Genomic DNA, 25,376 nt, shown 5'->3' on the forward strand with positions numbered 1-25,376 from the left:
CAGCCACTGGACCGAGGCCTTTGCATGGGCTCTGCGGCACCTCGGCACGCTGCCTCGGGTCAACAACACCATTCAAGGCAAAACCAACAGCACTTCAGTTGCCTGACAAAAAGACCTAGGAAAAGTAAAATTCAGGCACTTCATTTCCCCACTGTCAGTGACGCCTCTTGTGCGTAACATGGCGTCCCTCTTCTCAGCGCAGCTGGGCAGGCCTCAGTGTGAGGGAGCAAAAGCCAAGGCTCTGTGCCTGCAGGCCCTGCCGGGATGCCTCCTAACACATCTTTGCTGATGGAAATGCCAGGAAACAAGTTGATGGTCATGGGGGGTCAATGGTTATGGCAACACTGAGTTTCCAAGGTGCAAGTGGGCTCGGTGGGTCTGTGGAGGAGCACCCTGGGCACCTCCAATGGCCCCACGAGTCACCTGAGACCTCTGTGTCCACTTCTCCCTCCCTGAGCCTAGTCTCCTGCCTGACCAGGAACAAGGATCCTCTTTCTCCATCTCTCAGCGGACCCCCCTGTGCTCCCCAGTTATCTCCAACTTGCTCACTGAGCCAGCCGGTCTGTTAAGCTGCAGCTCTCTCTGCATCCTCATCTTCATCTCTGACAAACTGTGCCACCAGCATGTCTTATTAGCAAGACTGTCACATTAGCAAAGGTACACCATGGTGTGAGCTTGCTGGGGAAAGCACGGAGAACTAAACCCTGAGGAGGTATGCCGTGTACCTCGGGCCTCTTGGAGCAACCTGCTAATTCCTTGCTTGCTTGCTAATGATGACAGGCGACCAAAGAACAGAAGAAAGCTAGTGAGCATGGTAGAGTATGGTGGAGGCAGTGCTGGGGAGGAACATGTGGTGACTGCTGGCCACTGATTCTTTTTCTCAAATGCTTGATGTCCCCTCAGGCACCGTGGCAGGATTTGAAGCCTGTTTCCTAGATCTTGCAGCTAAGCTGGAAATAATGCGTTTATAAGATCAGAGGCAGCTCACTGCTCAAGTTAAGTGTCTTGAAAAGGCTGAGTCACTTGTAGGGGGAGGTGAGCTAGCCAGGGAACTGGGTTTCCTTCTTAAAACACTTTTTGTTGTGGCTGCAAGCACTGCTGGTGCTCTGCTATGATAGGACTGCTGCGTTCCTGCTAGCTTTGAGCACACCCATCCTACCATGGCCTCTGTGGGATGAATTGTATGTTCATTCCCTTAAAATAATTAACAGAAATCTGGACAAGTTTGAAAAGAACTAAGGGACAGAAGGTGCTATTGAGATTTGGGAAATTAGGCCTGATCTGGGACTCATTAAAGCTGGTGGTAGTCTGTCTTCTGACTTCTGTGGATCACACTTAGAGCATAGCATTTTATTCCTCACCTTACTCAATTTTAAGCCCAGATAGTAAACAAGATTTTTCTAGAGGTGCCAATATCCCTGTTAGGTTAGGTCCTACTGAAAATCAGGGATTTAGCCATGCCTGTCTAAGGCTCATGGGTTACACAGCAGTGTGGTGGTTACATTATTCAGTAACTTCTGCAGAGGTTATGGGCACCATGGGAGGGTTCAGGTGGGAGTAGATGCTTGGTTCTCCTGCCAGTGCCTCGGTGCATGTAACATACCCAATCTGATATGGTCAGTGTACATTGTGGGGCAACTTTTTTAAAACGGGGCATAAACATAAATGTGCTGGAAGTGTGGAGGTCTGCCATCCCTTGCTGAGCCTCACTGCTCCTCCCTGGCCTAGGAAAGCCCTTAGTTCCTGCAGGTCTTGGATAAGGTCTAGAGGTTCCACCAATGGACAAATTCAAAAGTAATTACCCCAAATCTTAACGTGGCTTTTCAGCACTCTAAGCTTGAGGTGATCTGACAGGTCCTCTGTTCCTGCCCAGTGCCAGTCTGCCTCTTGGCTGTGCCTGAAGCTTGGTATTTGCAGCCAGAGCTGTTTGATTGTCCTTTCCCAGCAGTCTATAACATCACTAATTATTTTCCTAATTTGTGCTGTCCAAATGTGCCTGAATTTCTAGGAATTAAAGCCTGCATGGAACCGGACATAGTGGTGAATGCAAGTGGAAATAGGACTGAATATGTTAAAAAATTTTGATGTATTATAAAAAAAATGAGCTAGGGTCAAGAGGTACCTCAGGTGGATCCTGTTGTGGGTGCTGTGGTGCTTCATTACTGTTCTGGTAATAGATTTAGGAGTCACTGACTGTTCTTGATGATAAACGTGTCTTCGGGCTGTTCCAGCCACAGGCCTGACAGGAATGGTTTTGGGGAAAATCAGACCAAAGAGGACAGTTTAAATTAGATAGGTGACATTTAAATCACCTTGAATGTGAGACACTCTTAGATCCGTACACTGTGCAGCCGTTGGGCACAAAGGTGTATGTGGGTGTGACCTGACCTTGCTAAAGTCATGAATGTCCTGTGTGTATATTGGCTCAGGTTTCTGCTGGGGAATGGCTTTCTGATGGAAAAGAACTTAAAAAATCATATATTGAAGAAAACTGTGGTATGGGCGTTGGCAAAGGCTGACAGAAGAGAGGTGCCTTCTCAGTGAAGCAGAAGTACTGTAGCAACAGAAGGAAATGCGTGTGGTGAATGTGAGTGAGTGTGCTGTGTAGTCATATACTGCCACTTTGTGTGATCCAAAAGATGCTGGCTGTGACAAAGAGTCTGGGATAAGGCATCAGAAGTTTTTTCTCATGGGGAGAGGGGCTGTGGGAAGGTCAGGCAGAGGGTGAGCCACTTTGTGGTGGATGCTGCCAGGCTGGCTCTGGATCTAGCTCCTGGGGCAGCGCAGTGCGTGAGGAAGGCACGTGGGATTGCCTTGGGAGCTGTGGGGTGGATCCACACTTTCTGCCCAGGGGCTGAGTGGGGGTGCTGCCCCCCTGGCAGCCTTCGCCTGCTCCCCACACGGTGCTGCCCTTGTCCCTTGCTCGTTGGACGTGTGGGGTTAAAGCAGAGGGGCTGCTTTGCCATCTCCTGAAATGCAGAGACCTTTGATGGGAAGTCAGGCAGCCTATAGCAGTATTTTCTGTGGAAAGCAAAAAAACGGATGTTGTATTAAATTGGATGGTATTATGTGCCATCTGAGGTGCAGGACTTCCTCAGCCTGCTGCCTGCTCCTGCATGCCACCCACGTCCTGCTGCCTTCCACAGGGACAGGGGAGGAGACGGTGCCTCAGGGAAAACTTTTAATGCTATTACCTGATGTCAGGTTTAGCACTGGGCTCCTTAGGTGAGGAGCTGAGTGGCCTGCCTGTAGCAGGAGTCATTCTGTGCTGCTGGCCAGCCAGGCAGGAGGTGCTGTGCTGTTCCTGCCAGAGGGATGGAGCTTTTCCCTGGCTGCTTCCTCAGCTTCAGTCCAAACCCTCTGGTTCATCTGTGCTCAGTGGCAACTCTGCTTTTCCAGTTGCAGCTGAACAGTCATGAGCTGGGTGGTTTTCCTGGCATCCCTAGCCTCAGTTTCCCCAGAGCCACTGACAGCTTTGCTGGGGTTGGGTACCTCATGTGCTGATGGTCTTGGTTCTTTAGGTCAATTCAGGCTGTGACTGTGTCTCAGAGCTTTTTGTTTATTGTCTATTCTGTCCTTTGGTCTCTGATTTCTGCAATCAAATATTTGGGGCATTAATAAAGATATTCAAGCCTTTTGTTATGATTGCAATACCACTGCAGCTCCTTCTCCTTCTGGGAAAGGGCTGTGACCATCCAATCTAGGCTCGGTTTTGAACTGTTTGGCTATTGGGGTTGAAGAACTGGCTCTGCACTCCTGCATGGACCTGTGATGAGGCAGGTGGATCAATGCCCTGTTCGGACTGGCTGGTGTATTTTAAGTCTCTAGAGTTGTTCCATGGTGTGTATCTTGCATCTGCGAGCAACAGCAGCTGGAAGCCAGGTTGTGCTAGGGGGAAGAGGTGTTTTTAAGCTGTCACACCTCAAGGAGCAGTGTTTTTAATTACTAGTTTTAAGTAACAGGAAAATAAGTAATGGCTGAACGGCTCTACTGATGTGAAGCTGTGGCCGTGGCACAGCCTGGTGAAGAGCAAGGGCACAGTTAAGCTGTGTTGTGGTCCCTGGGTAGAATGGCCAGGTGCAGAGGGGATGTATCCTCTGAATTGCCTTCCTGTGACCCAGGGATGCATTACCCACCTCGTGCCTGAACTTCCCCAGTGGCCACTGTGGTCCTTGGGGGCTGGGAAGGAAAGAGGATGTCTTCTCCAATGGGTCTGTGTTTTGTACATTAATAAGGTTGTGAGGTTGGTAAGATCAGAACCACCTGGAACCGTTCAAAAGGGAGCAGGTGGAAACTATTGACCTTGTCTTCATTCCACCTTACAGGTCCTCTTTGCATGACTGCTGAAAAGCTGCTGAAAGATGGGCAATTAAAGAACAATCTTTACCTGGGGATAGTGTTCTTTCTTGTTTCTGCTCCGCATGAGGTGCCACCAGATGGTTCATGGTTGCTGTTTGGAGCATGACTAAAATTTATTTTTCAGGCACTTAGACAAATGGGACTTACTTAATTTCTCTTCCTGCTCTTTCCTTCCCCTCCAAGCTCTGTTCTGAATTTCCACACTCCCTTTTCCCTGCAGAATGAAGTGGAACTGGGAGAGCTGCTGTTGTCACTGAACTACCTACCCAGTGCAGGAAGACTGAATGTGGACATCATTAGAGCAAAACAGCTCCTTCAGACAGACATGAGCCAAGGTTCAGGTAAGGGCAGTGCATTTCTCACGTTACTCATGCACAGATGATCTGTGCTTTTAAAGCAGATCGGTGCTGAGGCCGCAATTTCTGTGGGACCCAGAGGGATTTGGAAGCTCAGTTCCTATTAATACAAGGCTCCAGATTTGATATATCTAGCCAACAACAACAAAATTATTTGGAACACTTGCCCTGAGATTAAATGGAGAGGATGAATGTGTTTGCCTTATTTGAAGGAAAAATCTCTGAACCAGGGTGAGGTGAGGAACCAAGAGCTCTAAATTACCCTGGTGTTGTGCTCTGTAGGGCAGCTTGTTTGTGGCTACACCGTGTTTTGCAGATGCTGCTTGAATATTGATGTTGCAGGGGCTTCATTTATGACCTCTACCTGCTCTGTGGATGGTGTGAGGTTTTTCCAGTGTCCATGCATTGCTCCCTGCCATTTCTGAGCAGGCTGGCTAGTAATTGCTTCATGCAGATGTCCTCAGGTGTTTTTCCCATGTTCCCTGTGTCAGCCACTGGTGCTGTCAGAAGTTTGGCTTTTTCCATAAAGAACAGTATGCTTGGCTTCTATCAAGGCTGTCATTGTGGTTTTGGCAGGGAGTGTTTTTAATCCAGCTGCCTGACTTTTGTCTCCGCTAAAAAGCCCTGAGGAGAGCGTGGCAGAACAAGTCCCAGTCATTTCCAGATGCTGTTCTCCAGCATGGTCCATCCCTGCAGTGCCCAACCATCACCCATCACAGACTGGGGGACTGACTCACGACACCCATAACACGGAGCTTGTGTTTTGTGTCTCTTTGTCAGATCCCTTTGTGAAAATTCAGCTTGTTCATGGATTAAAATTAACAAAAACCAAGAAGACCTCCTGCATGCGGGGAACAATAGATCCCTTTTACAATGAGTCCTTCAGCTTCAAGGTTCCACAGGAAGAACTGGAGAACGCCAGCCTAGTGTTCACAGGTAAATGAGGTGGTGTTCCTGACTTGACACAGCCACAGTTGACTCTGAGGTGAGGGTGTTGAGGGTGTGCAGAGGAGCCTGTGCAGGATGGTGTCTGTCCTAGTACCACCTGCAAGAGGTGACCATTGGTGAGTCTCCAGGGAAGCTTCGTTAGCACTGTCCTCTGCAGAAGCTGTTCCCAGCATTGCAACATGATGGCTGGAGCTGATTGGGAGCCACCTGGTCAGTCCTGTGCCTGATTGGTGCCATTTGGAATGCTTTTGTGCAGAGGAGGAGGTGGCATTAATTGCACCTCTCAGTGGGCACCCAGCTTGGGCAAAAAGTCAAAAATTAAAAAAATGAGTGGGAAGTATTGAACGATTTCAGAGCCCAAACCCTGGCAAAGATAATTTCTGGTACTTGAAACACTGGTAATATGCTGGTGAGGTGATACAGCTACAGGTATCTGACACTGATGTCACCTTCTGTAAGCAGGTTTATTCATGCCTTGATTTTTAAAGGGCTGGCACTCGGTGCCAAGCCCGTTGTGGCACAGCTGAGATAGACCAAGACATGGACCACACAGGCTGTGGGCCAGGAGGAGCCACAGAGCTAACCTGTCTTGAGAGCATCCTCAGCACTGGAGATGTTTGGCTGGGCTGGGATTTCTTAATTTTAAACAATTTCTGAATCTCCTGTTTTTGTTCTCTAGGCATGAGAACAGCCAGCACAAGTTGGCAGGCGGGTGTTACGCTCAGAGCAGGAGCAGCAGGGCACAGGGATGTGTTCCTGGCTGTGCTCTCATCCCCAGGCCAGACAGCGATCGTGGCGCTGATCTGAGGCCACTGTGGCCTTTTCTGCTGTTCCATAGCATGGAGTTCTTGGTCAGGGCTGCAGGGACCCCTAGGAAGTGGTGGGTTTCCCTCCTACACCAAGACTTTACCCAGCCTATGCGTGCTGTGGATCTCGGGCATCATCAAGAACAGGGTCAGCCCTCCCTGCCCACTAGAGGAGCAGAGGGGCTGGGTGGTGGAACATTCTTCTGCCACACTGGGATCTCGTGCTTCACAAACACTTTTGGTTTTTTTCAGCTTTTCAGCCATTACTCTTCATCTTTTGATGAAAAGAAAGGAATGTGCATCGGAAAGAACATATTTTGAAGTATTTTTATATTTTGTTTCTTACGTGGCAGATGCAGGTGTCAAAGCTGGTACAAGGAGCCTAATTGCAACCCATTAATTTGTTTCCAAACATATAATAACAAAAGTGATGCTGATCAGCAATTTAAATTTTGGCCTTCATGCTCAGAAACTCCCTCGGCAAAAAGTCTATAATTAGTCACTGCTTTGCATGCAGATCACCCTGACTGTACCTTGCATGTGCAGTGATGAATTTGTTCTTGGAAGCTTCCATCAGGTGATCTTATGGCAGGCATGAAATACTCACTGCTTTGTTTTCCCCTTTTACTAAGAGCAGAATAAAAGCAAGCAGAGCGGCAGCTCCGTGCAGCCTAAAGGGTGAGGGGAATTTGCTGCTCCTCGCCATGGCTGATGGAGTCAGCATCAATGAGCAAATGTCTGATGATTTTTTTCTGTGTGAATGGATGTATTCTCAGATAAGTCAGTGAGAAGTTAGCTGATTTATAATCACATGTAAAGCAGACTGATTTCAGCAGCATTTAAGTGGTGCTTCATGTTCTAAGTGATGGTGCTTGCTTTGAACATTGCAGGAAATAATCCCAGGCCAGAAATGTCACCAGCAGCTCCAAAGCTGGGAAGCTGTTGGTCACATTGCTGTGTGTACAGTCTTCTCTTGGTTTGGTGTCTGCATTGCCTCCTGTTAGAGGAGCAGAGAGCCTGTCTTGTGGGGACCTTTGAACTGGGACTCCTGCGCAGGCACCTGTGGTGTCATGGGGATGAGCTGCTTCAGGGAACGGAGTGGTGGCAAAGATGCTGAGCCACATTCAGTGTTGACCTGAGTGATGGAGATGCTCTGGATGTTGGTAGAAGCATGTCCCCAACAGAGGGAGCGCAGCACCAGTTTCTTCCTGTGTGCTTCTGTGAGGTTTTAATAAAATGAGTATCAGTGTGCAGCTTGGCAGAAGTTCTGAGATGGGGATGGTGGTATTCCCCATATAGCTGCCTTCTTGGCATGTTAGGGTATTGCATAGCTTAAAAGCTTGTAAAGGGCATTGGGATCTTCTGTTAAAAGCCAATAAAGAGCAAATGATTGGCAGCATGGAGAAGCTGTACCTTGCAACGTAAGGATCTTTTTATTGTTGTGCCTCTCGACAAAGGAGGAGCATAAGCCACATTTTGTTCTCTAGATTTTTTGGTTTTACTTAAGGTTTTTATGGCTGCAGTAGTGGTTCTTTCTGTTGTGTATTTTGTGGGAGCTGTTTTTTTATTTTTTAATTTTTTTTTAATCCACAGCTCTAGTCCATTAGGTCAGTTAATTAAATTTGCTCTTGAGTCAAAGTCCAGTTGAAAAGGAAAATAATCTGCTTGCTGGGTGGGTGATGCTTTGGCTGGAGAGAGAGCTGTAAAAGCAGTCATGGGAGCCAGAAGTGAGTATATCTTCAATAATTTAAAGGAAACTTTTTTGTGGCTTCATGTTTTGGACCCAGTTTGCAGCTGTCTTTACGTTGGCTGGAAAGCAGTGGAGCTGTGCCAGGCCCTATCAGCCGAGGCTCCTGGCTCCCTCTGTGTGGCTGGTACCATGCTGCAAAGCAAGACATGAGACAAAGTAAGATTAACTGGGTTTTTCCCCTCTGTGTGTGTCTTTGTTTTTTTTTCCCCCTGTGCATTTTGACTCAAACTGTCTGGGTTTAGTGCACTGTAGTAAGAATTTATGCACTGCTTTGCTGTGACTGTAGCAAGGGCTGTGTGTGCAAACACTGTGGATGGGCAGTTTTCTGTAAAGCATCATTCTGCTCCCTGCTTTCCTGGTGGTGCTCTGGAGAGCTGGACTTTGGACTGAGTGCAGGGTTGAAGTATAGCCAGACTAGGAGATGGGCAGTGGGTAAGTCCAAGATGGGGTACACAGGGTGAGCTCTCTGTTAGCCAAGATTTGGGAGGGATTTGGCTCGTTCTTAGATCTTTCCTGATCCTTAGCCATACTAGGATTCAGCACTGTAAATTATTGGCCTTTCCAGATAAAAATGCTTCTCCTTCCACGTTGGTGCAGAACACCTTGTACGAGCCGTCTGTCTGCCTTCCCATCTGGTTCTACCTCACATGCTTACTAACTCACCTGTCCCAGTTCAGTGCCTAAAATAGTGTGGGATGAGCTCAGATGGAGCTGCCCAGTCCAGGAGGAGGTGTCCAGGGTCAGAGTCACTGCTGGAAGTGTTGTCTGTTCAGAGCTTCTCGCCAAAAGATGCTAAAACCAGGAAAGTGACTGCTACTCATAACAGGTCTGATGTCCTGACAGAAGAAATACGATGAGCAAGGCAACAGCTGGTGATGTTCAGTTTTCATCTACTCCATCAAACACAGCTGTATATGTGCTGTGAAGAAATGCACTTTTCTGGGTGGCATTTTTCCCCACTTTTTGTTTTTTTAACAACTTGATGCACATCCCCCATGTGCTATCTTCTGCTTGAGTGCAAGCAAGTCCTGGGTTCACCTCTTTTAGAGAAAAGAGACAGGCTTTAAAAGACAGTATGTTCTCCTAATTATGTATACCTGTGAACAAAGGTGTTAATTATTCTTTATTCCATGGGAAAGGAAGATGGAGTTTGGCCCAAGCAGCAGGGCTATCAGCTGCTGCCTGAGGTCATTTCCAAGTAGATAAAAGGATATTTGAGGCGGGACTGCAGGCTCAGTGCTCAGGAGGGCTGGGTGCTTAGAGAAGACACTGTGCTTTCCTCTAAATCCCAGGCCAACTTTCAGAAAGCCTGGGCTGTGCAGCAGGAGGTGTGATGACACCTGAAATCCAAGCACTGTGGTATTTTGTTAATGTTTATAATGTTGTTTAACAGTTGTAGGTAATGCTGTTTGTGTTGCAGTAAAGCCCAGATGGCTCAATAAAACCCATCAGTACCCCAGGGCAAAGCACATCTTGGTGACTCGTTAACAATTTTTGATCACTTCCCATAAAAAAAATACAACCCCCAGTGCTCACAGTTAGGGAATATATATCTCCCTGAGGTCCTGTGGTGACTCTGTCTTTCTCCATCTAAATAAGCTCTTTTACATGTTTACATGACAGGGTCTTTAGGGATTGTGAAGCAGTCAAGGTCTCCAAAGAGGAAAAGTCATTTTCATGCTCTGGGTACCATCTGTGCAAATGCAGAGGGAAAAACCTGTTTTGCTGTCTGACTTGGCTGAGAGCGTAGCTGGAGCTGGGACAGGCGTGGGGGCTGGTGGTGTCTGCTGGAGAGCAGTGGTGGGGCATGTCCCACTGCAGCATTCCCATGGGAAAGATGGCCGTGGCTCCAGCAGGACAGGATGCTCTGCCCAGGGGAGGGAAGTGGGCTGGTGCAGGGTTTGCTTGTTGATGGAGAGATCAACTTTGGTATGTGTGTGACAGCTGGTGAGATCTTCATCGTAAGTATTGGCCAAGGACACAGCTCACAGGCACTCTCTTTTCTGAGCCATTTGTAGGATTTTATATGATTCTCTTCATTTTTCATTATGTTTTAAAAGTGGACCATATAGCTGTTTTCTATTAAGATTTAGGACAATTTTTTTTTCATTTTATTTCTTTCTTCAAGGATTTGAGTTCCTTAGGGAGCACTGTTAACAGGGAGGCTTTGCACCCCTATACATGTGGCTTGACTGGCTGCTGCAGAGGAGCACTGATAATGCCATCAGCATCTCCATGCACCAGGTGCTGTAACAACACGTGTCTTCAGGCCCCTGGATCACTTTGATGCTTTATCCCAGGGCTCTAATTAACTTCCAGTTAATAGGCAGTTTACTTGATTAAAATAGCAGGTTGCTGTTCAATAGCAGCATACCTGGTTCCTCTGTTGGCTCTTTTTCCCTTTTCCTTGGCCTTTGGGAAAATTTAAGGACGATCTAATGACATTTTAATGGTTTGGGGTGGCAGGGAAGTCATTGTGGGGGTGTGTTGCTAATGGTGCAGTTCTGGGCAGTTCGGTTTGCTTTCACAGAAGTATTTTATTTTTGAAAAAATACTGCCTGTTTGAGCACATTCATTCCTTTATGGGTCTTCCTCAAAATCCTGACTTCTTGTTGGAGGTGGGTGTTTTGGGATTTTTCTGTATCTGGAATAAATGATCACTAATGGCACAGACAGCCCCTGGTGAGCCACAGCTCTGGCTTGCTGTCACCTTTCACCCACAGAGATACTGGAGATGCTCTGCTACACACCAGTTTCTTTTGTATGTTGTCTAAGGAATGTTTTTTGGATGTTCAATAGAAAATGTTTTGGGGTGCTCATGAGCTACATGACAGAGTTTTTGGGGCATTCATTTGTGAATGGTAGAGATGGATGGGAGGGGAAGAGCAGCCCTGACCTGGCAGAAAAGGTGACATGGAGATGGGCCAAAGCTGAAGGTGGTCAACAGCTCCAGACCTCACCTTCCAAGTGAGCCTAAGTTAGGTGGAGGGGCAAACTGTTGTACCAAAGCCTTACAGCTCACAGACCCACATTCACCCATTGCAGCTAGAAATAAAACTAACTAGGATTCATCTGGTTGAGTCCTAAAGTTGGATCTCCAGGCAGCTTGAGTCCTGGTGAGGAGAAGATGGCTGAAGTTCCTCAGACCTTGAAACTATTCATTTTTTTCCCTGTCAGCTCTGATGGTCATACTTGTGGTGTAGACGTTGGAGACAAGGTGATGCTTTTGGTGTTTGCCTGCACAGCATGAGATTTGTAAAAGTCCCATGAATGGGATGTAGGGATAAAAGACTTTTCAATGATAATTTTTTTAGTTAACAGGCTGATTTCCAAATGTCCCAATTAGCTGAGCCGGTTGAAAGCTGAAAATGTTTTTTTTTCCTCAGGCTTCTCCAGAAATACACCTGAATTTTGATTTGCATGGCTATGTGAAAACATGACCTCCAGATGTCAGCCTCATCTTTAGGTGCCCGTTTGCAGGGATGGAAACCACAATGTATTTGGGGTCATTACACATCTATGTTTTGACTTACTGCTTCTGATGCTTATCTTTCCTTTCTTCTATTGCTTTTTCTTTCCCACAAAAAAAAAATATTCAGGCACTTTGTCTTTTGTGCACATATATGGGGGGGGAAAAAGAATCTCCTCTAATATATGAGACAAATGAAACTTTCCCCCCCCCCCATGCTGGAACGCAGGAGGAAGAAATGGTTTCTGGTTTGAAACGCTGTGGTGTTGAGCACCATAACATCTCTTAGATGGATAAATAATTAGGCAACTTACTGCTAGAAAATTGTTTCTCATTGTCTGTTAGATGCATGTTTCTGAAGTATTGGACTGTCTGTATATTCCACTTGTCTGGAGTTCAGAAGCAGGATGTAATTTGTGCTTATACCCATGTAATCCTACCTCAGCCAAAAGGGTAAAAAAAGAAAAAAAACCACACTGATGTCAACACTGGATTTTCTGGGGACTTGTAACAGTTTAGATCAGACTCTGGCCTTTGTGTCTGGCATTATAAAATACTTCATGTATTTATGCACCGGACACCATATGGTCCAAGTCTGGGGAGAGCAGAGTGCTCCTGGCAAGAACCTCCTACAGTCCTGCCTGCTTTGCTCTGGGTCCTGTGGCCACACGAGGTGACCCAGCAGGTCTTGTGAGGACATCTCCTGCTCTTGGGGTGGCGGGAGAGAGGCGGAGGAGATGCTCTGGCAGCAGAAGACCTTGGCCTCCTAGAGATGGCCCTGCCTGGCAGAGCCTCTCTGCAGTGGGTACAGTACAGAGGCTTCAAGACCCTTGAGGAGGAAGGACCCCATTGCTTTATATCTCCCAGATCCCCATCTGTGGTTTCCTGGCCTCCGTGATAGGTGCTGTTCGTCAGCCTGGAGCATGTGAGAGCAGAGCAGACAACGAGGGTAGGTTAGAGGTGATGAGTGGGGTCCAGCAGCCCTAATCCTGGTTTGAGGTCACTCAGGGAAGATGCTCCAGGCATGGCTTTGGCTTTTTGCAGCAGACTTGCCACTTTAACAAGAGGTGGAACACTATTAATGCTGGCGAGAGTAACCAGATGCTGGTGCTTCCTGAGCCAATCTGTTGCTTGCTTAGAAGGCAAAATTACATTCTTCAAGCAGAGTGACTTAGTTAATAACTGTACCTTGTTGCAGACATGGCAGAAATGGCTTGTCTGGGAGCTCTCTGGAATTCTGGGGGGATCTTTTGCTCCTTCAGAAAGGAGCAACCCCTCCTCTCTACAGGCTGGTTATCAGTGCTTGCTTGTTTTGCCAAGCCCATTAATTTAAGCAGTGTCATGCCTCTCTCGACCTCAGCATTTCATCTTGTTGGACTCATGCTGTGGTGAGAGAAATTGTTCAAACATCTCACAAGACCATAATCTTTCTGTGTATCAGACAAGGAAAAATCTCAGCAGCAGTAGCTGCTCTGGGTGGTGGAGCTGTGTCTGGAGCTGCAGTGACTGTGCCTGGCCCTGTAGCCATCAGAGGATACAGATGAATGTGCCAGCAGAGGCTGCCTCTCCCGTGGCCATCCCCACCCTCACTTCCAGGGGCTGTACGGTGGTGCTGTTGGAGCCTGTTTGTGTGAGGTGTATAAATATGCCAGAAGCCACTCGTGTTTTCTTGGATCTGGGGCTCATAGGGCAGAGAATTAAGATGCAATTTAAAAACAAAAAGAAAGATGAACTGGAGGTGGAAAAAGCCAGCTCTAGATCCTCCTTTTCAGTGTCCTCCAGGCTGTTGCAATAGATGCATCCAGTCTATTATTCCAGTTTCTCCTGATAATTCCATGAAGTGGTATCCCTGTATGTCTGTGAGGTCTCTGCAAGGTATACTGGTGCATTTGCATTTCTCTGGGTCCCTGCTCTCTCCTGCGGGACTTTCCTCACCCCGCCTGAGGGCAGAGCCTGATTATCTGAACACCCAGCTCAGGGTGCACTGCTGGGTGTGTCCACAGGGTCCCCTCCCCATCCTGCCTCAGTTGGAGCACGGGCTGCCCTTGCAGGAGGGCACCGAGGGAAATGGATGGCTCTCCAGAGAGTTTCCTTGGTGAGCTGGTGGTCTCCTGTGTGGTGCAGGGGCTGGAAGCTGGAGCTGCAGTGCGTCTGTGCATGGCAGGATTTGGCCATGGAAAGGCAGTGTTTTGCCAATGACAGGCCCAACAAAAATGATACCACCACCAGCAGGAAGATGAACCAATACACAGACTGTATTGTAGACAAGAAGGACATTCCATGAATGACCACTGAGGGTACAAACAGATCAATCAGCTGGTACATAATGTACACCACCCCCAATGATCTCACAAAGGACGTAACTCGGCCCACAGCAGGTGGTACAAACAGAGACCCGAGGCTGCCCACAGTTGGCATGGGAAACAGCCAGCCAAGAAAGCTGAACACATAAGAGAAAGGTGCCCACATGGCGACTCTCACCCGATCAGCCCGTGTTTGCAAAGGTGTAAACGGACCAGGGCCCAGCTCCAGGGAGAGTCAGGAGGTCTGCCCTGAACCAGGAAGCTCTGGGGAGTGCACTCCACAGACAGACACTCCTGACTCCCTGCAAGTGGTCCCAGTTTTTATCCCCAAGCAGTCCCCTGACCTTTGTCAACTCACTGCGGGACCCCTGGGGCTCATTTCCCTTCTGGCTCTCCCTGCAGGCCCGGCCGCACCCTGGGGGGAAGCTATAAGGCAAACTCACCCCCTCTGTATGAAGGGCTGTGGGAATCACCCATATGTCAACCTTAATTCGGGGCTCGGGGTTCAGACCCCAGCATTTCAGGCAGTTCCAGTTCCCTTTGGAGCTGGGCAAGTGGAGATGTTGCAGAGAGGTGGCCTCATGGATGAGAGTTTTAAGCATGCATTAGAGCCTGATGGAGATTAAATGGATCAATGTGAAATCACTTGCATCTTCTCCTCTGCTTATCTCTTCTCTACTAAATATTACAGGCCATGCTCAAGGAGCAAGGGGCAGAATTTAGTCCATACCTGTGACCTTCACAGTGTGCATCATTAGTCCTGCTGCTGCCTGCTCCTAGCAGCAGCCTCTTTGTGCTAAACAGCTTTTTAACATTGAAGTCAAGCAGTTCAGACGTAGTTTTCAGCCCACTTAACCTGGCGGCTCAAGCCAGGTTAGCGGATGGCTGAGCGCGGTGGCCGAGGGTGGGGGATGAAGGGCATGAAGCGTGGTCTGGTGGGGGATGAAGAAGGGCATGAAGGGTGGTCTGTGCCTGTGGAGTGAGCATGTGGAATGCGGCACTTTTGGAGACCCTGCCAAGCCCTGAGGCTGAGGTGGAAAAGTGCAGGAGTGTTGATGGGTCAGTGCTAACAGGGTTGTGGTTCCTGCCAGAGGCAACCGAGGGTCTTGTGAGACCTGTGTCCTCAGGGAGACCCTGCCACTCCCCTGCCCATGTGCAGCCTCGGGCACATCTTTGCTTGTTTTCCCCTTTTCCCCTGGTTTGGCTGTAGTCTGAGGATGCACAACACTTCTGCAGGCCACAACAGTGGCAGGTGTATAACAGTGGGTAGGATTTTTTGTTTTAATGACTTTCATGCCTGATGTCTGAGCCAGGCACCCAATATTCTTTTCTAGACCAGCTATAAAAATTAAGCTGGATTTTTCCTCTCTAGTGTTTAGATTGAATGGCTTTATCCTATAGTGGAGAGTAAGAGGGCAGGGCCCTCTAATTCCTTTGGGGTTTCTTCTGCTGGGGAGCTGGATCCCATGGTCATGTCTGCTGTGCTGGGAAATGCCCCCGTGGTGGTGGACTGGCTCTGTACTGGTTCTGGCTGGCACCTTGTGCTGCAGTGATGTGTGTTGCAGGGGTGCACATGAGCCCTACCCAGGGGTGCTCCATTATTTAAAGCCTTTTAAAATATGCAGATTATTTATATCACTGTATTGGGTTTGTGTGGCAAGGTTTTGGTAGCAGGGGGACTACAGTGGTGGTTTCTGTGAGAAGCTGCTAGGAACTTCCCCTGTGTCTGATAGAGCCAGTGCCAGCTGCTCTAAGATGGACCTGATCCTGGCCAAGGCCTAGCCCAGCAGTGACAGGGGCACCACTTCTGGGATAACCTATTAAACAAGGGGAAGAAAAAACCAAAAGCTGTGCAACAGCAATTGCAGCCAGGAGGGAGGAGTGAGAACATGTGAAAGAAATTACTCTGCAGACACCAAGGTCAGTGGAGAAGAAGGATGGGGAGGAGCTGCTCCAATATCAGAGATTCCCCTGCAGCCCATGGTGAAGACCATGGTTAGGCAGGTTGTCCACCTGCAGCCCATGGAGGCAAATGGTGGAGCAGATATCCACCTGCAGCCCATGGAGGATACTTGCCACACCAGCTAGGTGGGTGCTTGAAGGAGGCTGTGACCTAGTGGGAAGCCTGCAGCAGAGCAGGCTCCTGGCAGGACCTGTGGCCCCATGGAGAGAGGAGCCCACACTGGAGCAGGTTTGCTGGCAGAACTACATGAAGAACTTCATCCTGTGCAAGGGACTCACACTAGAGAAGTTCATGAAGGGTTGTCTCCTGTAGAAGGGGCCACACACTAGAGCAGGAGAGGAGTGTGGAGGAGCGCCTTGTGTGTGAGTGTGAAGGATGGGGGAAGGTGTTTCAAGATTTGTTTTTATTTCTCATGATCCTACTGATTTGATTGGTAGTAAATTAAACTAATTTCCATGAGTTGAGTCTGTTTGATCCATGATGCTAATTGGTGAGTGATCTCTCCCTGTCCTTATGTTGACCCACAAGCCTTTAGTTACATTTTCTGTCCTGTCCAGTTGAAGAGGAGAGTCATAGAGTAGTTTTGGTGGGCACCTGGCATCCAATGAGGGTCAGCCACCGTAATCACATTACTTGTCCTCAATAATTCAACCTGTTTGCTGGACATAAGTGAACCCAATTTTCTTTTCTATTTCAGCATTCTTTTTTTTTTTAAAGATGCCTTTCTGTTTCCAAATGCATCCCTCAGTAAATAGCAGCTGCAGAAGGAATTCGTTTGACCTCTACTTCCCTAATTGCTTTTTGCTCTGTATTGGCCTGGAAATGGATGTTGCTATTGTGTAAATTACTGTGATGGTGGAAAAAGAGCTCATGAGATCAGGTGTGTAATTTCTGCCAGGAAAATAGGTTTCTTAAATGGAAAGCAGCGTCTACCTGTCTGTAACCAGAGTCTGGGTCAGTCTGAAAACCCCAAAAGATAATTACCTCATTTTCTGCTTCTGAGCAGTTCCACGGAGTTACTGATTTTTTGTGGCCAAGAGCAGATTTAATTTGAAATCTGCTCTGAGCTCCTTTCAGACTCTGGAAGGGGACCCTCAGACATCAGAGAGTACAGCTCAGTCCACTCCTCCCGTGACCTGGGCTCAGTGTGGTGCAGTGCCCAACTGCTGTCCCATGGGCCAGACCACAGGATCTTCTCTAACTCTTTTGGTAGAGGCTGAAGGGAAAGGGCAGGAGCTTTTTTCCCCCCTATAGCCACGGTTGGTGGGTCTCCACTCCCAGGCTGGTGGCCTGCCCACAGCTCTGCAGGGGTGCCCTGCTCAAAGGGGCTTTCAGTTGTCCCTGCAGGCGCCTGTGGCCTTGGCCAGTCCCTTTCCAACCAGGGCAGAAACTGGCTCTGGAGTGGTGTGCAGCTCACCTTGTATCTTGAAAAGTTGTCATTCTGGGATCGTGTCCAGGAGTCGTGGCTGGTACATGAGTGGTACCTACGGGGCGTGTGTCACCAGTGTGATGTTCACCACTCCTGGGCTGTGGAGCAGCCTGAAGCGGCGGATGTGAGTGTCAATGGTGTAACAAGTGTAATGGCTCTTACATGCTTGTTGGTGTCCAAGGGGGTGGTGGAGGAGAGAAGTGGTTGGTGCAGCAGAGGAGGGAGTGCTCAGAGCCTATTGCCTGTCCCTGCACCAGGAGGGGTCTCAGTGCAGAACAGCCCCAGCCTGTGGCACAGGCCAGTGCCAGAGCCAGACTCTGCTTTCAGCACCTCACCTCCCCTCTTCCTGGGGAGAGCCAGTGACAGCAACAGGCACAACTGTGCTCCTGGGTGTGGGCAAAGAAAAGGGCTTATTTTTGCAATACTAACTTTAGCACCTTCTGGGGAAGAGCAAGGGCTCTGTGCTCAACCATCAGCAAATTTGTTCAGCAAATGCTGGCCCTTTTAAGAGTGGAATAAAGCAATTAGCTGCTCAGAAAGGCATGTCCTTCAGTTTTAAAGGCTCGTGAACTGATGAGTGAAGCAGAATTTGTGGCACACAGATCTCTCATCTTTTGAGAAACAGCTTCACTACAGCAGCTGAGTTTGTAAACCTGAGATCTAATCTAGTCTTATAGTCTGTGTGTGAATAAGCATTTTGCCTTGAAAAACATCTTGTTCTCTAGCAATGTCTACCTCCATGCTATCTAAACTAGTTAATGATAGAAGGAACAATGCTTGTAGCCCATTAATACCCTAAAGAAATCAACGTGCTAATTACCTGACAGGATGAGATTAGGAAGATGCTTTACAAGAATACCAAATACTTGGATCAGCAGTCCCCTTTCTTACCACACCTACTCACTTTACAGTCCTGCCAGGGATATTTTTTGAAGAATTGGTCTGCATGGGGTAATTCCCCACTGATAATGTATGCTGTGATTAACTGATGGCCTTTAAGATTTCTTGGTTTAAATTACTTGGTATTGTCTCCCAGGATTAGGCTTCCTCTTTCTTCATTCTGGGAAAAAAGGAGGAAAAGAATCCTATATAAAAAATTAGAGAGGCATTTGCTTTGGGGTTACTTTCATGTGATTTTATCGCAATATTTGATTTCTATAAGATAATAAATCATAGCATGGCATTAAGCATAGATGTGCTAGCTACACTTGTGATCCATTGCCTTATAGGATAACTTGTTAATAACTCCAGCAAGCTGTGTACGACTTGGAGGTTAATGGCTTAAAGTTCTTCACCCCATCCTGAAAAGGTGGCCTTTCCAAAGAACAGCAGCCTGGCCTCTTGACAGGGTCGCTTTCTGTGTGGAGAGCCGATGGCACCACCCCTGCATGACGGATGGGATGCAGTCCTCCGAATGGGGGTGTACTCCCAATTCACTTTTAACTCCAGTTTGAATATAGACTTACTATGCTCTGAGTTTCAGGGTAATTTTTTTTTTACTGCAATTGTTTGGAGAAATGATTTCTGTGTTTGAAGGTTTGCTGTTGCCAAAAATACCACCAGGTAATTTGATAAGCAGAAGCATTTCTGCCTGTAAGCTGTGCGTGTCAGAGCTGTTAGAAGTATACAGTGAAATGTATCCTTGAACAGCTTGATTTTGGGACAGCACTGGCAGGTGGCACCTGAGTCACCCAGAACAGGAACCCATACTGGTGCAGTAGCTAGGAACCAGCCTTTGCAGAGTGTGGAGGTGGTAGAGATGCTGAATAGCACATGAAAATAATACAAATCAATTGTAGGATGTATTATCATAGGAGATACACAGCCTTGACAGAGGGGTGTGACTACAAGCAAGGTTGAGTGCTTAGTGCTCCGGGTCCTGCCTGCTTGGAAAGGGGGGTGCTGCATCAGGGGGTGCTGCCATGATGGATCCCAAATGTGGCTTTGCTGCCAGCACTGGTTCCCAGCAGCCCTGGGGGCTGGTGCTGCTGGCAGGGGCAGTGGCAGCGCTCGGCTCCACACCAGGCTGCACTTCCACTGTGAACTTGTGTTCTGCCAATGACCAGGCCCAACAAAAACAATACAGCCAGCAGGAAGATGAACCAATACACAGACTGTATTATAAACAAAGAGGACATTCCATGAATGATCGCTGGGGCTACAAACAAGTCAATCAGCTGGTACATAATTGATGCCACCCCCAGGGATCCCACAAAAGACATAACTCGGCCCACAACAGGTGGTACAAACAGAGACCCGAGGTTTCCCATAGTTGACAAGGGAAACAGCCAGATCACCAAGTTAAGCATATAAGAGAAAGGTGCCCACATAGTGACACTCACCTGATCAGCCCACGTTCACAAAGGTGTAAACGGACCGGGGCCCAGTTCCAGGAGAGTCAGGAGGTCTGCCCTGAACCAGGAAGCTCTGGGCAGTGCACTCCACACACAGACACTCCTGACTCCCTGCCAGTGGTCCCAGCTTTTATCCCCAAGCAGACACCTGACCTTTGTCAACTCAGTGCAGGACCCCTGGGGCTCATTTCCCTTCTGGCTCTCCCTGCAGGGCCGGCTGCACCCTGGGGGGAAGCTATAAGGCAAACTCACCCCCTCTTTATGAAGGGCTGTGGGAATCACCCATATGTCAACCTTAATTTGGGGCTCAGGGTTCAAACCCCAGCATTTCAGCTTGCTCTTGCTGCCCACGCCTGTGTGGATTTGGAGCCCCTGCAGGCAACTGTTTCTAAAAAATCCCTCTCTCTCCTGAGGAGACTTTTTAATCCTTAGTATTCCAGCCGGTGCCCATGGATATCCTGGTTTCAGTTTGCACAGGCTTTTTGTTCAGCTTTCTAATGAGCCAAGTCAGAGCTTCAGTTCACAAAACACAACGTGCTTTTGCTCCTGTCCAGTGGGAACATGCAGCCCTTCCTGGGATCAGGCTCATCGTTAGAGTCTGCTGCTGTCTGTTCCAGGAGACTGGGCTAATCCAAAGGACGGGGTGTCGGGTTGATGTCTCTCCCTCAGTTGCTTTCCTGGACTTTTAACAAGTAGCTGTAGTGATAATTATGGCAAATCACTCCTGTGTAAACATCCTGCTGGCAGCCTGTGTGTGTGTGATTCCTGTCTCTACTCAGGAAGGCTGTCAATTAGCACTGCAGTGGTTCATCACAGTTGCACTTAGAGGAGCACAGTGTGAGATGCTCCTTGTTCCTTTACCCAGGCACGGGCTACTTGGCTGCTTTCATCATTTTGTGATGCCCAGGCAGAGCTTTTGGCATTTCTTTACGTGATGTAATTCTACTTCAAGGCCAGGTTGGATGGGGCTTTGAGCAACCTGATCTAGTGGAGGGGGGATGGAATTAGATAATCTTTAAAGTCCCTTCCAACCCAAACCATTCTATGGTTTTGCCTTGCCCCATCTCTGTTTCTGCTCTCCCCAGTGTACGGGCACAACGTGAAGAGCAGCAATGACTTCATTGGGAGGATCGTGATCGGGCAGTACTCGACGGGTGCCCCCGAGTCCAACCACTGGCGCCGGATGCTCAGTGCTCACCGAACAGCCGTGGAGCAGTGGCACAGCCTGCGGTCCCGGGAGGAGTGCGACCGCGTCTCTCCGGCGTCCCTAGAGGTCACATGAGCTCGGGGACTACCAGCAGCCAGACCGAGCAGGCGGGCAGGGAAAAGAAGAATAACCCGCTGACCCAAACGTGCCACCTCCCCCTCCCTGCACCCCGCCGCGGCTCCCTTGTGCTGAGGCGGCTGCTGGCGCCCGGCTGGCCACGCTGGCCAGTGTCTGCGAACCGTGTCCCGCTGGGTCCTGGCTGTTCCCCCGTCCCAGCAGCAGCCTGGCCGGCCAGACCTCTTGCTGCTCACACCCGGGGCCGCTTGGCCGTTGGCATCCCGTTCGACCGGGCACCGTGGGAAGTGCTGAGCGGGTGGAGGAGCTGGGACGTGCCTCCGCTGTCCTTCCGGTCCAAACCCACGGCTCGTCCTCTCGGAGATATAAATACCTGTGTGCTCTTATTGGTGAACGTGATCATTAGGCTAGAATATTTTTTAAATGGTAGAACCTGTGGTGCAATTGATTCCCACTCCAGTTTTGTCCTTGTACTAGTTTTAAGGGAATTAGGCTCCTGTTAGTATGTACACATCCATCTGTGTGGCTGTGCGGCCCTGCAGCCAGCGGCTCCACGTCCCGTCAGCAGAGACCTGCCACTCTCCATAGCCCTCTGTGTGCGTCAAGTAGATACAGTGATGACATAGCAGAGTAAACATTTCCAACAGCATCTGCACTGGGAAAGCCAGCTCATGTCTTTTCAAACCTGTGTTGTGCAAAAGAAACCTGCTGTGGGGACTTCTGCAGTTAAGAAGACTCAAAATACACAATTTTAATTCTCTCACAGACTGCAGTGGCTCTTTCAGTGTTGTGTGTGTTAACCCAGGTAGTTCTTCAGGTCACCAAGTGAACTTAACTACAGTCAAGCTGTCCTGTTGGTTGCTTCTGTATATTTTATTTTTTTCACAGCATATTGTCTGGTACGATACAGATTGTATATTTATTGAAAATAAAATTCTATTTAATTGTGCCACATAGTCTGGGATGATACTTGTTAGCAGAATTCATCTTTGTGTTGAGCTCCATCCTTTATGGCATAATAAAAGCCAAAATGTTGGCATTTACTCCCTTGTTACTCACTGCAGATGAACTGGGAGCCATTTAAGAGAAACTGGGGACATGCTGATGGAGGTTGGTCAGAAGACTGAGCTGGTTGCATTGATCTGGCCATCTGTGGTTCCCAGCCAGAGCCCACCCAACATGCCTCAGGTCGGGTGTGTCAAAGCCTCTGCATCAGGTTCTGGGCCTTGGTTCTTTGCAGGAGTGGGCTGCAAATTATTATCACTTTTAATTGCTCTATTTGTCAACATTGAGACTATATAAAAATCTGTACCTTGCTTACACCCCATTTGAGAAATTCTGAAGAGAGCTGAGCCTGGCCCATGACTTCATTGTCTTTCCATGTCTTCATTTTTGAGTAGGAAGGATCTGTTCTGTCTTCAGCAGTGTTTATCTGTGTTGGGCTGGAAAGCCTCAGGGTGTTCAGGATGGGTCAGCACTGCCACCCCAGCAGTGCTGCTGTGATCGGAGGAGGTGGGGCAGGGCCCTGGGCTCTGGCTGTATCCTGCTCTGTAGGTCACCTGTGAAATTGGTGGGTGGTAGCCCCTGGCCCCTGCAGTGGCCCAGGCCCGTGGCACACTCCCCCTCCATGTCCCCCTGGTGCAGAGCCATCCCAGGGCTGTGCTGGTCCCCAGGTTCCCCACCAGCTGCCTGGGAGAGGTGCAAAGCAGTGTGCTCTCCATCTGCCCTGGCTCAGTCCCTCTTGGCTAGAAGTGGGAGAGTTGTCTTGAGAAAAATACAGGTGGTGTTTGGGGTGGGGACTTGGGGCTGGGTGCTGCAGGAAGCAGCCTTTGCTTGTGGCTCTTCGACCTTGGAAACTGGAGGTCAGAATGATGAGAGTCCAGAGCTGACACATGGTAGGGCAGGCAGCAGTCATTTCCCTGCCCTCAATTCATCAAATGCAGCCCAGAAGGAAATCCCATTCCCCCCTGTGCTTTTAATGTTCTGATTTTTGAAAATAAAACTCTCTCTCTATATATATACATGCCAGTATCACCTCCTTTTGTGATTTGGCTGCTACAGTTAGGGATAGATGAATCTTAAAAAGAAAAAAAAAAAAAAAAAAGGCTGAGTGCTTGTTTGGGCAGATATCTCTCAGTGTGCCCTGTTCAGGGGGTTTGTGCCCCAGCCTGAAGGTCTGTGTTGTAACTCTGCTACCAGCATCCCTGCAGCATGCCTTGGGGCTGGGACCTGCTCCAGTGTACACTGAGTCGGGGATGTTTCGTTCCCTTCTGTGCTCAGAGCATCACTGTGTATGTTCTTCATGTGACAGCCATCGTGACCCTGCCGTCCTGGAGAAGGTAAAGCAATGAATACAAGGCTACAGGAGATGCTGTCTTCCCTCTGCATCCAGAAGAATCTCAGTGTCTGGAGGGGAGTGACAGTGCAGACACTGTCCCTCTAGGCAGAGCGTAGCATGGCCTTGGACAGAGCCTGGGAAAAGAAGGCCTTGGTGACCTTGTTGCCCAGCTGCTGTAGCCATGAGTGAGCACAGGTAGGAGCTTACCTTGTTGGTGTGGTCATGCATGCTGGGCTGTGGTGAACACCTCTACTTCATACTGAGCCCTGCCAAGGGCTCCCTGCTGCTCTCCAGCACAGCTGCTGTGGGGTAGCAGCACACAAGGATGGGGACAGTGGCTGCTGCAGGGCTGTTCATGGGCATCCTCTTTCCAAGCATGTTGTGGTTGGTGGGTTTCAATTCTAACCTGCCTCTCCATGAGGTGAAATTCTTCCTCTGTCCCACAGTGAGGCTGATAGCAAATCTCTGTTCACTGGCTTCCTCCTGGTTTGGCTCATCAATAAATCATGGTGGAGAGGGAGCACACAGGGTGTCCTGGGCAAATGTTCTGGAGGATGCTGATCTCTTCCCATAACTCAAAAACACTCCATCTAGGGGCTGTGTTTTCAGCAGTCGCTGCCATTGACATTAATAGTCTTCCACGTGGGGTCTATGGACAGCAGCACAGGCTCTAGGCATCCACAGAAGCTGACTTGAGACCTGCCATGTGGTCTGCTGGAGCACTGGGGATGAGGTGTTAACAGAGAGCACTCTTGCATGGGAGTCCTTTGAGCCATGAGGTATCTGTTTCAGAGGGAGGGGGATGCCATGTACATATCGATACTAAAATTTGGTGAGGGAACCTTGAGGAAAGGTCAATAAAAGCAAGATGTAAGCCCACTGAGGAGCTCCTGACCTGGAGGACAATGAGAAAACTGTGGAGAGGGAGAGGGGCGGAACAAATGAGACATGGCTGTGCTCCCAGGGCTGCACCCAGCAGGTAAAACACATCCCATCATTTGTGAATCAGAAGGTGACCCCAAGTGCAGCTGCAACTCCAGCCAGCCCCGCGTGCACGACGTGGGTGTACTTTCCCAGCACTGGGAGCAAAGCTGGTGCCCAGCTGCTGTGCTGGGCACAGAGCTGCCAGCCAGAGGTTAGCACGGGGGGCTCAGGGCTCCTGCCTGTGCCAGGGCAGATGCTGCTGCCACCGAGGGTCTGTTGTTAGAAACCGGATTAAAGTTATTCCGGACCTCTGCTTCCTCCTTAAGCATGGACGTTTGTGCTTTGAGAGCAGATTAATATGCTCAAAGAGTTTTGTTCTGTGGTTTGCTGATAATTGTTTGTAACGCTGGCTTTGTCTGGGGATGGCACACAGCTAAGAAGTGAGAAGGCGTGCCTTGGCAGCCAATACTCTGAATTCCCTCATTTTTAGTGGTCTGATATAGCAATAGGCTTTTCCTTCAGCCATATAGTTCCAGATCAATTTATGGAACTGCAAATGGGGGACGAGGGAGAGTTTCCTTAAAAGGTTTTATTCAATGCAAAGAAAATTTAATATATGCAAGCTGATTGAATGAGTTACTGTGTAGGGAGTAAGTCTGGATGATTTACTGTACTGAAAGCTTTGTGCCACCCCAAATTGTTTCTATTTGATTCTTGCCTGTAAAAAAGGGTCATCCCATCTGACATCTTCGAAAATGCTGAAAATTGAAGTCTGTAGCTAGGAATAGAAAGGGAACAGCATTGAGTGCATTCCTAAGCATTTCATCCAGTGCTGATTTAAAGCATAAATTGGAAGTGGAACAGGACCACAAAATTTCACAGTGTTTGTGCCTGTACCGTTTCTGTTACCAGTGCAACAGCTAGAAAATTACTTTATACAGTATTTTTTAAAGTCTGAAGTTTATTTCCAAGAGTTCTGACCGCGGAAAGGAGACACGCTGGATGATACCGGCTGTTCCCAGCACAGACCGCTGCCCGCAGGAGCGGTCCGCCCCGAGCTGCCCTCCGCGCCCGCCGGGGCAAGGCCGAGCGCTG

At 48.7% G+C, this 25,376-nt stretch overlaps 1 protein-coding gene across 1 annotated transcript in view; it reads left to right on the plus strand.

The window, feature by feature from the left end:
- Positions 1 to 21,019, plus strand: part of SYT17 (synaptotagmin XVII) — a gene marked incomplete at its 5' end in the record, with an annotated part of 28,826 nt that extends 7,807 nt beyond the window's left edge. The window contains 3 exons of the mRNA XM_008949523.1: positions 4,580 to 4,700; positions 5,496 to 5,651; positions 20,823 to 21,019. Of these exons, the coding sequence (XP_008947771.1) occupies positions 4,580 to 4,700; positions 5,496 to 5,651; positions 20,823 to 21,019 (474 nt within the window). The remainder of the gene's footprint in view (positions 1 to 4,579; positions 4,701 to 5,495; positions 5,652 to 20,822) is intronic.
- Between the last annotated feature and the right edge of the window lie 4,357 nt (positions 21,020 to 25,376).

The sequence above is a fragment of the Merops nubicus genome, unplaced genomic scaffold (genome assembly GCF_000691845.1).
Source record: "Merops nubicus isolate BGI_N331 unplaced genomic scaffold, ASM69184v1 scaffold18601, whole genome shotgun sequence".
Classification (NCBI taxonomy): domain Eukaryota; kingdom Metazoa; phylum Chordata; class Aves; order Coraciiformes; family Meropidae; genus Merops; species Merops nubicus.